General features: G+C 38.6%; 1 protein-coding gene across 5 annotated transcripts in view; it reads right to left on the bottom strand.

Moving 5' to 3' along the window:
• The window catches only part of ZDHHC17 (zinc finger DHHC-type palmitoyltransferase 17), a 104,246-nt gene that overhangs the window by 71,004 nt on the left and 17,144 nt on the right, over nt 1-16,098 (bottom strand). For 3 of the 5 annotated variants that reach the window (XM_043561548.1, XM_043561544.1, XM_043561545.1), the window contains exons 2-4: nt 11,009-11,104; nt 7,619-7,722; nt 45-167 (exon numbers count right to left, since the gene is read on the bottom strand). In XM_043561548.1, the coding sequence (XP_043417483.1) occupies nt 45-167; nt 7,619-7,722; nt 11,009-11,104 (323 nt within the window). The remainder of the gene's footprint in view (nt 1-44; nt 168-7,618; nt 7,723-11,008; nt 11,105-16,098) is intronic. The other 2 variants (XM_043561547.1, XM_043561546.1) reach the window with 1 other exon arrangement.

Below are 16,098 nucleotides of genomic sequence, written 5' to 3'. Positions count from 1 at the left end.
AATTTTATAATAAATAATTACTTTAAAATACAAAAAATACATACTTGACTAAATCTATTCTGTTATTGATGGCAGCCCAATGGAGGAGTGTAACATTTTCTTTGTCTGGTTGCCGTACATCATAACCTGCTTCCACCAATTCTCGGCAGCGTTCATATATTCCATATCTTGAAAAGAAAAAAATATAAGATTGTTATTACTATTTTACAACAAATGTAAAGCTGAAAGTAACATTTCCAGAAGAAAATAATGCTCTATTATGATACCTGGAAATTAAAATGGATTTCTCAATGTAAAATGTTACTTTAAAAATATCAATATTCCAACAGTTTTTCCTAATCCAGTTAGCAACATTTTCAGTTTTAAATGTCTTATCTATAAGAATGCAATATCTCATCAATTGGAAGAGAAAAGGATACCAGAAATAAAATGTCTAGTGATTGCTTGTTTTTATCAATATCACCTCTTAGTCTATAAAACACTTAAGGCTGCTTATAAAAATACAGACAATTATATTAAAAAATACAGGGGCGCCTGGGTGGCTCAGTCGGTTAAGTGGCCGACTTCGGCTCAGGTCATGATCTCACAGTCTGTGAGTTCGAGCCCCGCGTCGGGCTCTGTGCTGACCGCTCGGAGCCTGGAGCCTGCTTCGGATTCTGGGTCTCCCTCTCTCTCTGACCCTCCCCTGTTCATGCTCTGTCTCTCTCTGTCTCAAAAATAAATAAACGTTAAAAAAATTTTTTTAAATAAAAAAAAAATATTAAATCACAAAAAAGCAGTAACAAAAAGCATCAATGATTTAAAAGAACAAAAAGAAGAAAGGATATTTCACAAGCCTCAGGATTCTTTGTTTACAAATTTAGCTTTGATATTCCTTAGGGCAAATAAAAGAGGAAAGAGGACATGTGGGGACAGGAAGTAGGGTGGGTAGGGAAAGAGTCCTGTTAGTTCAAGCCACTGAGACATAAGACAAAGTACACTGGGAGAGATCTAGGAAAGATGTTTTTATTCGATAAAGAAGATAGGCACTTGCAGAGAGCCTGATCCTACCCCACCTTTCAGCTTTTGAATACTGTTTGGCTACATAGTTTTTAAACTTTTTATTATGGAAAATTTTAAGCATAAGCAAAAATGGAGAGCACAGTACAATAAACTACCAAGAATCCACCATGGAGCCTCAAGAACCACCAGCTTTATTCTAAACAAAATATCACGTCCTTGGAAATATGAGACACAAAAACAAATTTAAACGAGCTTTGACTATAGTTGTATTTCTTAGAGCGGTCTCCAAAATGGGGAAGGCACACCACAGGGTGAGGTTGGGGGAGGGGTAGCACAATAATGGGGCACTAGAAACAAACACTAAAATGTCTAACTATATTAATGCCATAGGTAATTAATCAAGCTTCACTAATATTTAACAGAGCCTTCACATTGCTGCCCTCACTGGCTCTGTACCGTATATGTACATGTGCACACACACGTGCACAACGTAATCAACCAAAGGGAAGAGCAAGAGTTTCACAATTCAGAGATGATAGTGGTATCTTAAGCTCTTTGTTCTTTTTCAGAAAACTGCCTACAAGTGCTTAGTTAAGTAAACTAGACACATTACCTTGAAGAGCAGAATCTACCTCACATTTTAAATGAGATAAATGACCACGAAAATCTTTGTTTTTCTAGCGTATGTATGTATGTAAGTAATTGCTACACCCAATGTGGGGCTCAAACTCATGACTCGGAGATCATGAGTCGCACATTTCTCCAACTGAGCCAACCAGATGACCCGAAAATCTTCTTAACCATACAAAGAAGTGAACTGCATTTTCCCTCTAACAAAAAAGAAAAGTATTTCAAATGTACTGGCTTGGGGGGGGGGGGGGGGGCGCTGAGAGGGGTAGTGACAGCAAATGAATGCACAGTATACTATCAACCATATATGCTTAAAATGGATAAAGATATTTAGTCTGTTCCTCTTCTAGGCAAAAGGGTATTTTAGACACAGTGAGAAAATAACTACTTCTACTTTAGAAGAAAACTTGCTATAAAGAGAACAGTTTTTAAAAACTGTATAGTTGAAAATGTTTGCATCATTACATAATATAGTTTCTGAAAGATCTAAATATATCACCTATGAAAACTTCCTCATGTGGATATGCTAAAATTTTTGACACAATTCTCTAACATATATGTATAAACCCATTTATTGTCATTGTAAAAATGCCAGAACCTGAATAGGTTGCAAGAACTGTCATTAAAAATGGGTATTTCAGGTTAAAAGTCAGTAAAATATTTGCTTAGTGAATAATACTGAAAAAGTAATTACTGTGACTTAGTCAATGTAGCATAGACTATAATTCTTCCATCAGGAAATTATGTATCTTTGTGAGGTTATCTTTTTTCAGAAAAAAAATTCATTAAAACAAAGTATCCAAGTAAAATATATTTAGGATCAGATTCCAATATCATTATAATATGAAATGTTAAATCATCTAAAATAATGAGAAAGCACATTTAATTACACTGCTCTCACTATAAATAACACTTATGACAAATATATACACCAATTTCCCCCATATTAATCTACAAATTCAATGAAATTCTAATTAAAATCCCAAATAAATATCTCGTGAATTTCTCAAGTAGAACCTAAATTTCATTTGTGGGGGTGCCTGGGTGGCTCAGTCAGTTAAGTGTCTAACTTCAGCTCAGGTCATGATCTCGCGGTCCATGAATTCAGGCCCCACATTGGGCTCTGTGCTGGACAGCTCAGAGTTTAGAGCCTGCTTCAGATTGTGTCTCCCCCTCTCTCTGCCCCTTCCCCACTTGCACTCTATGTCTGTTTGCTTGTCTCTCTCTCTCAAAAATAAACATTAAAATAAATAAAATAAATAAAATTCATTTGTGAGAGTAAAAGGCCAAAATAGCTAGGTCAATTGTGAAGACTAAGAAATGATTAAAACAATATATATTATACAAGATGAAACGGACCAGACTGATGTCAGCATCAGGGTAGTATAAGACATCCATCATTTTGTCCCCCTTCCAACAATAATTTGGCATCTACTCATGGACAAAAGTGCCTCTGCGGCAGTTATGGGATCCAGTACCACACTAAAAGGGAGATGAGAAGTCTCATCCATCCATGTGCTGGGTATTAGGCATACAGACCTCAGTGCCCCAGCCACGGATCCTGCAGTGGCCCATGACCTGGTTACAGTCCTTCTTGGCAATGGTCTGGGGACCCTGGACAACACTGTCTTAGACAACCTCCTACAGATGAGAGAGCCTTGTGGAAATCCAGGTTTCCAGAGGAGAACTTCTACCACATTGTTGCAGAAAAAAAACTGAAGTCTGTACACACTGGAGAGGAGTACTGAATGGTGAGCTGCATGTCTGGGAGGTGTGAAGGGGCTAGCACAGCAGCAAAATAGGACTTTGAAGGGCACTAAGGGGACACATATTCCACTAACTTCTTGTGGACTCCCATCAAAATACATACAGAACTTTTACAAATCAATTACAAAAAAGACATAAGAACTCAAAATGGGTAAAAGATTTAACATGTGTTTGCACAGGAAGAAATCCAAACGGCTAATAAACATAGGAAATATATTCAACACTATTTGTTATGAGAAAGGCCAATCAAAACAGAAAACCAGGGCACCTAGGTGGCTCAGTCAGTTGAGCGTCTGACTTTGGCTCAGGTCATGATCTCACAGCTCGTGAGTTTGAGCCCTGTCAGGCTCTGTGCTGACAGCTCGGAGCCTGCTTCGGATTCTGTGCCTCCCTCTCTCTCTGCCCCAACCCACTAGCATTCTGCCTCTCTCTCTCTCTCTCTCTCTCTCAAAAATAAATAAACATTAAAAAATTTTTTTCTTTAAATAAAAACAAAAAAAAAACCCAGAAAACCATTTCACAACCATTAAACTGACAACAATTATTCGTGTGACAAAACTAGGATTTGGCAAGAAGTAGTCAAAGAAGAACGCATTTGCTGCAGGTTAAAGTACAAATTGGCACAGCCACTTTGGAAATCAATTTGGCAATAGTTGGTAAGGTTGAAGGAACATACTGAAGAAGCCAGAAATTCCACTTGATTTTTCTACCCTAGAACTCTTATTTATGTATTCAGGAAAACAGGAAGAAGGATATTCATTGATGCAATGTTTGTAATACTAACAAAGTACTGGAGAAGCAGTTGTAAGTATCCTTCAGTAAGTAGAATGATAGAATAAGACAAAGCAGTTAAACAATAAATTAGGTCCTTGGGGCACCTGGGTGGCTCAGTTGGTTAAGCAGCCATCTCTTGATTTCAGCTCAGGTCATGATCTCATGGCCAGGAGATCGAGACCCAGACCAGGTTCTGCACTCAGCACAGAGCCTTGCTTAAGATTCCCTCTCTCCCTCTGTCCCTCTCTTGCTCTCTCTCTCTCTCAAAAAACAACAAAGCAAAATAAATTAGGTCTTTATCAATACTGATAAATTGCTAAAGGTATATAGCTTTTTTAATTAAAAAAAAAGCTGCAAAATGATATGTAAAATAGAATACAATTAGGGGCACCTGGGTGGCTCAGTCGGTTAAGCAACTGACTCTTGGTTTTGGCTCAGGTCATGATCTCACGGTTCGTGGGTTTGAGCCCTCCATCAGCCTCTGTGCCAACAGCATGGAGCCTGTTTGGGTTTCTCTCTCTCCCTTTCTCTCTGCCCCTCCCCTCCCAAAATATATAAATAAGCTTAAAAAAAAAAAAGAATAACATACAATTTATATAAATTTTAGGTATATATTACAATAGCATATTTTTTATAGATGTTTGTAGAAATAAATGTACAAGAATGTTCGTGAGAATAATTCACAGCACTTTCAAGAGAGGTTCCCTTGAGGAGAAGGAAGAGAGTAGTACACTGAGCAACCTGTAGCAATTACAGCAAAATGTTAGTAGCATCTGATTAATCTGACAGTTATATTCTTCTCTAGACTTTACACTGTAGGATTGAAATGTTTCACAATTTAAACGTTTTTAAAGATAGAAATTACAGACAGATACTTTTCAAGAAATTGAATAGTTAGAAGAGTATGTAAGGGATAAAAAAGGGTGGTTGTTTTCTTCTTAAGATCAAAGATACTGGAGTATATTTGCTGATGGAAATGATACATTTGGGTGAGACAGATTAATCACGAATGAGAGAAAGGAGATATCAAAAGAAGGAGTCTCAAAAGGAAAGATGAATGTAAAACAGTGTAATCGGTTTGCTAAATACAGGGGGCACAATGTGCTTTGATATTTGACTATATATAACATTCAAGAAGGCAGAGTGACATCAGTGAACTAAGGACCTTTGAAAGTTTGTCTCTCCACAAAAAAAATGAAAAAAATGGCAAAAACTGTCAAAATTAACACTTTCAGAACTATGGAAATTAACAAAAGGCTTTCAACAATCCAAAGAGCATTCAGTCAAAAAAACAGCTGAATTTCGGTAAGAACAGAGAATTTTGTGGTATTTTAACACAGAGTCCCAGACTCCCAGAGTCCCTGAGTCCCAGTCCCAGACTCTCTGTTCCCCAGCAGCCTTGAAAAATGTTTGTATTCCTGGTACCAACATCACCAGCTAGACTCCAAGACCTGACCTTTATTGCTTGAACTCACCAACCTTCATCCCACATTTTTCCTTAAGCTCTTCTTTCCAGCTTATCTCTTAACTCAGAAATGGAAACCAAAACCACCCCTCAAGCAATAGCAACTGCCCAGACAGGACCTCCAGCCAGTCCAGACCATCCAGACCAGTTTGAGCATAACCTCTGAATCGCACCTGCACAGACTGTGGCATAACCTCTAGAGTGACTGACAACTACCTTTACATATTATAAGACCAAAATCTCCGCCCAAGGAGGAGCACATGACTCTTTTTTTTTTTTTTAACGTTTATTTATTTTTGAGAGAGAGACAGAGACAGAGTGGGGAAGGGGCAGAGAGAGAGGGAGACACAGAATCCAAAGCAGGCTCCAGGCTCTGAGCTGTCAGCACAGAGCCCTAGGTGGGGCTCGAACTCACGAGCCGTGAGATCATGACGTGAGCCGAAGTTGGATGCCCAACCGAGCCACCCAGGCACCCCAAGCACATGCCTCTTTTACATAACATACAATGTGTATACAGGCAGGTTTCCTTTTCCTTAAGGTGTGTGTGCAACCGTATGCCCATCTCTACATATGATGACAAGGATCTCCTTTTTAAATATTCATCTTAACACTAAATAAAAGGAATCCATCCACCCTTGTTCAGGGAGTCACAGCTTTGCAAGTTATTTCCCATGATCTCATTTGCTGCAAATAAAGTTTAACTAATGTGACAGCTCCACCTGGTGTATCTGTGACTCACCAAGGAGCAAACTCACACTGGTTCCCTTACACTAGTACCAGAGTAAGCAGAACAGGGATGGAGTTCTTGCAAAGCCTTCTTCCAAAAGAGAGGTCATTGTTTGACCTGTTTGGTGGTTCCCTAGAAGAGTCCACTTGAAAGGCTTATCTACTGAACCTAACTTAAACTAATTAAAAGCTTCTGTCTGGGGACTGCCAATGTTTTAACATCACAGTTGCTTGAGAGGATGTCTAACAGCTGGGGCAAACAGACAAATCTGAGGAAAGAAACAAAGGCTGAGGAATGAGATATCCATAGGGGCTTTGAAAAGCTCAGACATATTCCTGGGAATCTAGAAAGCCATGCACAAGCATAAGGTTATGTGCATATATTCAACAGAAACCTAAGAAAACCCTAAGCTCTCACATCAGATTGACTTTGAGGTTCCAGGCAAGCAAACAATGAAGGCTAAGGCATTGGAACACTGCCTGGAAGAGTACCGAGTGTCCAAACCATACAGAAAGTCCCTCAACAAAGACCAGGATTTACTGGTTCTAGGGATTTAAGAAGTTTCTGGGGCACCTGGGTGGCTCAGTCGGTTGAGCAGCCAACTCTCAGTTTTGACTCAGGTCATGATCTCACAATTTTGTGAGTTTGAGCCCCACATGGGGCTCTGTGCTAACAGTGAGGAGCCTACTTGGGACTCTCTCTCTCCTGCTCTCTCTCTCTCTGCACCTCCCCCATTCACACTGTCTCTGTCTCTCAAAATAAATACATAAAGGTGAAAGAAAAAAAGAAAAAAAAGAAAAAAAGTTTCTGTCCAATCATTTACTTACCACTAACTGAGCTGACACTTCAGTGGCCACACATGACAAAGACAGTTTACAGAATTAATTTAGAAATGGCACAAATAACAACAACAAACCCCAGGAGAATCTGATATTAGAACTGTGACCTCATATAATTTTAACAGTCTAGTTTTCAACAAAAAAAAAATTAAAAGACATGGCAAAGGAACAAGAAAGTATAATCCACTGAGGGGAACAGAAAGCAATTAACAGAAACTGTCACTGAGGAATCCCAGACATTGGACTAACTAGACAAAATCTTTAAATCAGCCATGGTAAATCTGTACAAAGAGCTAAAGTATGAGAACAATATCTCACCAAATAGAGAATTATCAATAAGGAGAAATACATGTGCTCATATTTTACTTAAAATATAGGTATCAAAGAAGAAAACAACTATAACAAAAAACTTACTGTGTAGCCTTCACTATGTCCCATGTGCTGTAATCATCAATATGAGTTTTCCGTCCAAGAGATTCACCATATCCATGGTTATAATGGCTTTGGGATTTGATTTCCTGTTAAAGAGTAAATTACACAAAGGCAAAAGTTCAGAAAAAAGACACAGAGAACATTTCAATATTTTACTACCAGTTTTGCACTGTTTGAAGGTTCATTATTGAAATGGTTGTTACCTTATTCTGAAATATGTCCTCTTCAGAGAAAAAGCATGTTCAAATAGATCTACCCCTGCACATACTCTCAAAACACAAAAGCTGCCAGACTAGAGATGAGTGACAAATTTGTAACTGAAATTCATCTTTAGCTCCACAGAACTCTGAACTTCAACTCTCATTCTCTCAGACCAATTTGTCTTTTATTGCAGCAAAACCTCTACCTTGAGCAGTCTATTTTTTATTTCTGAATTTGGTTGAGTATAGTGAACATGCAATATTACAGTACCTTCAGGTGTACAACATAGTGATTCAACAAGTTTGTACATATCTAACACTCTAAAACCCTTATCACATGCCACAGGACACCTGGGTGGCTCAGTCAGTTAAGTGTCCAACTCGTGATTTCCGCTCAGGTCATGATTTCACTGTTCCATGAATTCAAGCCCCGCATCAGGCTCTGTGCAGAGCCTGCTTGAGAGTCTCCCTCTTTCTCCGCCCCTTCCCTGCTCACACTTTCTCACTCTCAAAATAAATAAACTTAAAAAAAAACAATTTAGGGGTGGCTGGGTGGCACAGTCGGTGGCTCAGTCAGTTGAGCATCTGACTTTAGCTCAGGTCATGATCTTGTAATTTGTGCATTCGAGCCCCCCCTGGGGTTCTGTGCTGACAGTTCAGAGCCTGGAGCCTGCTTTGGATTCTGTGTCTCCCTCTCTCTCTCTGCCCCTCCCCCACTTGTGCTCCCGTGCGCGCACTCGCTCTCTCTCAAAAACAAACATTTAAAATTTTTTTTTTAATTTTCAAACTTTCATCACATGCCAAATAAACTCTAAGGTGGTAAAGAAACAAACCAACAGAGATTACTCTTCTATTATTTTCAGATACTATCTTTTCTTACACTCCTTCATGCTGAGGGCTTGTTAAGCATCTATGTTGAGATGAGTAAGGAACAATGGGGCAGCTCTGATAAAATGTAAATCTACTTAAATAGTTCTAAAAAGGTCAACACTCCTAATTTTAAACAGTTTTACAGAATATTACATCCCATTCAAAGCTAGTATGTTGTAATTTTGTATTTAACAAAACTTGTCATGCATAGTCAGCTTCCTCAATATAACACAGCACCAAGATACAATTATGTTTATTTTATATGACAACAAAACACAGAGCATGTTTGGCCTGCTGTACATAAAGCACTATACAATGTACTGCAACCTCAGGCCAGAACATGGTAAGGGCAGTGCAAAGTTTAAGAGGGTGCCAAAAAATTCAGTGACCAAGAATAAAAGTGCCCAAGTGTCCACTGATAGATGAATAAAGATGTGGTATATATGTACAGTGGAATATTAGCCATAAAAAAGAATGAAATCTTCCCATTTGCAGCAACATGGATGGAGAGAGGGTATAATGCTAAGTGAAATAAGTCAGAGAAAGATAAATATCACGTGATTTCACTCATATGTAGTATTTAAGAAACAAAGAAAGAGACAAACCAAAAAACAGACTCTTAAGAACAAACTGATGGTTACAGAGGGGAGGTGGGTGAGGGGATGGGTGAAATGGGTCAAGGGGATTAAGAATACAATTATCATGAGCACTGAGAAATGCAGTAATTCCATTAGCAACAGCTTGGTGTAATAGAAAAAGTCCTTGACTGAGAGGCTACTGAATCCAAAGTCTGCCATTTTCTTATCTAGGCTACACCCAGTGAGGCAATTCACTACTGTAGGATTCAGGTCCCTTATTTGTGAAAAGAGAAGGATGAATACTCACTCTCCCTCTCCAGCTCTCCTACCTGAGCGCTTTCTCTCTCTCTCACTCTCTCTCAAAACAAAACAAACAAACAACAACAAACTTTAAAAAAAAAGAGAAGGATGAATAAAATGAGGTCAGAGTTTCTCTGAGGTGCCTCAAGGACCAACAACAAGGTGTTAAAGAGCTTCATTACTCTCAATTCTTTAAACACAGCATTTTGTTATCTACCCTGCCTTTTAGATACTGAGGTTTTATATAAGATTTCTTTAATTGAAAAAACATTAGCAGCTTTTTTAAAAAAGTTTAAAAACTACTAGATTACAAGTCCTCCAGGATCCCTTCTAAGGCTAACACAGTGATTTTTCTGTATTGGAGCAAAGAAATTATGCCATATGAAGATCCTTAAAGTACCTAGTTCGCAGCCAAAGGTTTTTACAACCCTGGTGTTGTTGAAGAGAACTGGAATGAGAAAGCACCTCCCCAATCTAATGCTGACATAGTAGACAAGACTGAGAGGAGCTGGGAGAGCTCAGCTGCTGCACACTGCTGCAAAGAGAAATCAACATGACAGAACTGAAACTCACACAGCAGGTACAGGCAAATGCTGGCTTGTGTATCAAGATGATAGATGCCACAATACACGTTTATTCACATGTCCAGATGGAACATAACCAACTAACTAGTTACCAACTGTCTGTGTGCAATCTAGTTAACTTTTTTTAAATGCCAGACTTATTAAACCTTTAGGTTACATTCCTTTTTTTTTTTTTAATTTTTTTTTTCAACGTTTATTTATTTTTGGGACAGAGAGAGACAGAGCATGAACGGGGGAGGGGCAGAGAGAGAGGGAGACACAGAATCGGAAACAGGCTCCAGGCTCTGAGCCATCAGCCCAGAGCCTGACGCGGGGCTCGAACTCACGGACCGCGAGATCGTGACCTGGCTGAAGTCGGACGCTTAACCGACTGCGCCACCCAGGCGCCCCTAGGTTACATTCATTTTTTAAAAGCGGCAGTGGGAGGGGGGACATCTGTGGGGGACATGAGGGTATGTGAGATCGAGCCCCACGCCTGGCTCCATGCTGAAAGTGCGGAGCCTGCTTGGGATTCTCTCACCTCCTCTCTCTCTGCCCCTTCCCTGCTCATGTGCACATGCACACTCTCTCAAAATAATCTTTTTTTCTTAAAAAAAAAAAAAAAAAAACAAACTTAAAAAAAATTAGCAGTCTCCAACATAAAGGCTAATATGCTTGATATAAAGATGCTAACAAATACAGCCAAGGATATAGTTTCCTTAATGGCAGATGATACTGAAATGTGTCTGAAAATAACAGGGCCACACAGAGAATTCAGGGCAGCATGAATGAAGGCTTCCCAGGTCAGCCACACTCCCCATAAAAACATACATATACCAATGTGAAAGAATGATCGTTCACCTGGTGAGAGAAGGATGCATCTTCCTGTTCTTGGGGAGTGTGTGCACTCCCTGGACTCTTCTGACTGTTCTGGACTCTCTGGCCATATACCAAGCTCTGAGAAAAGCATGAATAACATCACATTTGACAAAATAGGCAAAGGATATGAAGAGAATTCAAAGGGAGCAAAATACAATTGCTGGAGAGAGAGAAAGGGAGCAAGAGATGAAAAGATGCCATAATTCCAACCCCCCCCCCCCCAAAAAGAGGGAGAAATCAATTTAACAGCATTCTAGGGCGTATACGTTACCTACAAGGCACATGTTACCTGCCTGTCTTTGGTGCACAGCCCACATACACAGTGAACTAGCAAGCCAGCAGGGATTAAGTATATGCTTGTGACTTGCACTGTGTAAATGTCTGCTGTCAGGTATAATTCTAATAGGATAGACTCTGAATCAAGAAGTGAAATGTACTTAATTATATAATTTTGAGTCGCTCACATTTAATCTCATTAAATGTAGAGAGAGAAAATTAGAGCACTATAAAGGGTTTCTGACAAGAACAAATAAAAGGAAAAAAGGTCCATGCACACTTGACTTACTTTTTAAGTTCCAGCTAAAATTGACAAGCCAAACATGAGAACTTCTTAAAACCTGAGGTAGTGATGAATTAAATTCTATGGATACCATAAGGATTTTTTAAAAAGGAGTATCAATTATATATAACAAAAAGACAGCACAAGAACAAAACAAATATAACCAAGGGAATAATGAATAAGGAAAACCAGTAGACATTACAAGATTATAAAATGATTTTGAAATGTATTTAGGTAATAGTGCCAGCAGATGGCACTACACTCAAGACAATTCTTCCTAACTTTTTTTGCTGCACTCTTAACAGATTAGACAAAAATGATTTGATTATACAATGGAAAGATTTCAAATCAAGTTTTTTCAGTAAGCAACAGGTCCCATTTATTACATATTCTACTGTGGTCCTGGATCCCTGGCTAACACTACATGACAGTTGATTCTTTCTCTTTCTTTTCTTTTCTTTTTTTTTTTTTTAACAATTGATGCTTCTAATAAAGAAACCAATTTGACCCACAGGTTCTCTCATACTGTAGTATTACCACCATCACCTCAATCCAACTATCAAATTAATCTTGCTTGCTTCCAACAAACTTTAGAGTGGGAAATGTTCATCACCTAGCTTCTTTAAAAACTGGTTTTCAGGGGCAGCGAGGTGGCTCAGTCAGTTAAAGCGTCCAACTTCAGCTCAAGGTCATGATCTCACAGATTGTGGGTTCGAGCCCCTCATTGGGCTCAGGCTCTGTGCCGACAGCCCAGAGCCTGGAGCCTGCTTTGGATTCTGTGTCTCCCTCTCTCTCTGCCCTTTCCCCCCTCATGCTCTGTCTCTCTCTCTCAATAATAAAACTAAATAAATAAACAAACAACTGGTTTTCACTTTATTTCCCTCTGGAATCCATATGTATACAAATATTTGTAACTACATACATATGTATATGGCATACTGTTTTTTTCTATCCACAGGCATTTGATGAATAGATGCCTTCACGTGTATTTTTCTCCCTTTCCTACCTTTTTTTTTTTTTTCAACGTTTATTTATTTTTGGGACAGAGAGAGACAGAGCATGAACGGGGGAGGGGCAGAGAGAGAGGGAGACACAGAATCGGAAACAGGCTCCAGGCTCTGAGCCATCAGCCCAGAGCCTGACGCGGGGCTCGAACTCACGGACCGCGAGATCGTGACCTGGCTGAAGTCGGACGCTTAACCGACTGCGCCCCCCAGGCGCCCCCCCCTTTCCTACCTTCTTAGGAATAAACTTTATTTTTCAGATTTTTATTCAGAATAGTTTCAGATTTACAAATAATGCAAAGTTCTCATATTCTACACACCCAGTTTCCTCTAATATGAATACCTAGCATTAGTATGCCATATTTGCTACAATTAATGAACCAATATTAATACATTATTATTATTATTAACTGAAGTCTATATTTTAGTCAGATTTCCTTAGTTTTTACATAATATCCTTTTTCTCTTCCAGGATCCCATCTAAGATATCACATTACATTTAAGTTGTCATGGCTCCCTAGGCTTCTCTTGGCTTTAATAATTTCTCAGACTTTCCTTGTTTTTGATGATCTTGACAGTTTTGAGTAGTCAGGTATTTTACAGATGACCCTCGACTGGAATTTGTCTGGATTTTTTTTCATTGTCAGACTAGAGTTATGTGTTTTCTAATTTAACCTAATTTTTAAATTTTCTTTCAATACTACTATACAATCCTTATTTGTCCAAATACTTTTATGTAGTCTGTAATTATAGTACTCATATTTTATATTCTTCCATTTTACATTTCTTCATACCATTACAGGTAGTTTTTATAAGTAACGCTTTTTACCACTACAAAATACTTAAAATGATATACTGAAACATTTCCTAGTCACTTGAACATTTAGGTTAATCTTACATTTCCTAACTAAACTCAGATATTTTTTTTCTTAGGCATTCCCTTCTTAGTCCTCCCCTAACATTCTCTTGACCATTGGACTGTAAACTATAACAAGTCAAATTTCATATTTCACTAGAGATTCTCAATTTTATCTTCCAACTACAGGATTCGGACCAGCATTCTTTTAATATATCTCCTAGTTGGCCTGAAAATCTTATGGAAGTCACCTTCTCTCCTTCCTGCCTTTCACACCCACAGCCAACTCTTCTCACCAGTAGTCCAAGCTCAAGTGCTGGTCACACTTCCAATTTGGCTCCAGAAAACTATAGGGCAAACACAAAATGTCCTATCTGTGGCAAATTCTGAGGAAGTACCTCTTAAGCACTGTAAGCTGTTTTGTTTGTTTTTTAAATGTGTCAGTCAAGTGCACGTGTACATTAGGTTTCAAATTTAATTACCAAATTGCAAATATCATGGCAAAGAAACACTGAAAAGCCTAAAAGAAGAAATTCACAAATCACATCTTCAATTGCGAACAAAGGCACTCAGGTACCTAGCTCAGTAGTTAACAATCAGGAAGTTCTGAGCAAAATTACAGATTACACGTACAATTTATTTTTTAATTTTATTTTTTTAATTTACATCCAAATAATTTAGCATATAGTGCAACAATGATTTCAGGAGTAGATTCCTTAATGTCCCGTACCCATTTAGCCCATCCCTCCTCTCACAACCCCTCCAGTAACCCTCTGTTTGTTCTCCATATTTAAGAGTCTTTTATGGTTTGTCCCCCTCCCTGTTTTTATATTATTTGTGCTTCCTTCCCTTATGTTCATCTGTTCTGTGTCTTAAAGTCTTCATATGAGTGAAGTCATATATTTTTCCTTCTCTGACTCACTAATTTTGCTTAGCATAATACCCTCTAGTTCCATCCATGTAGTTGCAAATGGCAAGATTTCACTCTTTTTGATTGCCGAGTAATACTCCATTGTATATATATACCACATCTTCTTTATCCATTCATCCATTGATGGATATTTGGGCTCTTTCCATACATTGGCTACTGTTGATAATGCTGCTATAAACATGGGGGTGCATGTGTCCCTTTGAAACAGCATACTTGTATCCTTGTATAAATACCTAGTAGTGCAATTGCTAGGTTGTAGGGCAGTTCTATTTTTAATTTTTTGAGGAACTTCCATACTGTTTTCCAGAGTGGCTGCACCAGTTTGCATTCCCAACAGCAGTGCAAAAGGGTTCTTCTTTCTCCACATCCTCGCCAACATTTGTTGTTGCCTGTATTGTTAATGTTAGCCATTCTGACAGGTGTAAGGTGGTATCTCATTGCGGTTTTGATTTGTATTTCCCTGATGATGAGTGATGTGGAGCATTTTTTCATGTGTCAGTTGGCCATCTGGATGTCTTCTTTGGAGAAGTGTCTATTCATGTCTTTTGCCCATTTCTTCACTGGATTATTTGTTTTTTGGGTGTTGAGTTTGATTAGTTCTTTATAGATTTTGGATACTAACCCTTTATCTGATATGTCATTTGCAAATATCTTCTGCCATTCTGTCAGTTGCCTTTTAGTTTTGCTGACTATTTCCTTCATTGTGCAGAAGATTTTTATTTTGATGAGGTCCCAATAGTTCATTTTTGCTTGTTTCCCTTGCCTCCGGAGATGTGTTGAATAAAAAGTTGCTGTGGCCAAGATCAAAGAGGTTTTTGCCTGCTTTCTCCTCGAGGATTTTGATGGCTTCCTGTCTTACACTTAGGTCTTTCATCCATTTTGAGTTTATTTTTGTGTATGGTGTAAGAAAGTGGTCCAGGTTCATTCTTCTGCAGGTCGCTGTCCAGTTTTCCCAGCACCACTTGCTGAAGAGACTGTCTTTATTCCATTGGATATTCTTTCCTGCTTTGTCAAAGATTAGTTGGCCATACGTTTGTGGGTTCATTTCTGGGTTCTCTATTCTGTTACGTTGATCTGAGTGTCTGTTTTCGTGCCAATCAGATGTACAATTTTAAAAGATCATCTAATCATTTTTTTTTCCTCCTCACCACCTCCACAATACGTTTTTCCTCCTTCCTGTATGATTTACTAAAAGGCATTTCCAACTACCAAAATGTTCATATTAAATCTCATTCAATCTTGATTTAGTCTCCCAAAATTTCAGGTGTAATTAATATTTTTTTTAATGTTTATTTATTTTTGAGAGAGACAGACAGAATGTGAGCAGGAGAGGGGCAGAGAGAAAGGGAGACACAGAATCTGAAGCAGGCTCCAGGCTCTGAGCTGTCAGCACAGAGCCGATGCAGGGTTCAAACCCACAAACTGTAAGATCATGACCTGAGCCAAAGTCAGACGCTTAACCAACTGAGCCACCCAGGTGCACTTCAGGTGTAATTAATTAGCTACCAAGTCTTACTATTTTTCTCCAAACAAATTCATCAGTTCTTTTCTGTTATTGCCTCTATAATACCTTCTCAAATAGTCTGTCTACCTTGCTGTTCCAATCACTCCCCTGCTTAAAATCTATAATCATGTATATAGGGTAAAACGGTAACATTTCAGTAATCATGAAAAATTGCATGAATTGGCTCCAACTTCTTCCAGCTTTGGTATCCACCATTT

The sequence above is a fragment of the Prionailurus bengalensis genome, chromosome B4 (genome assembly GCF_016509475.1).
Source record: "Prionailurus bengalensis isolate Pbe53 chromosome B4, Fcat_Pben_1.1_paternal_pri, whole genome shotgun sequence".
Taxonomy (NCBI): domain Eukaryota; kingdom Metazoa; phylum Chordata; class Mammalia; order Carnivora; family Felidae; genus Prionailurus; species Prionailurus bengalensis.
This window is presented reverse-complemented; position numbering and strand designations above follow the sequence as displayed.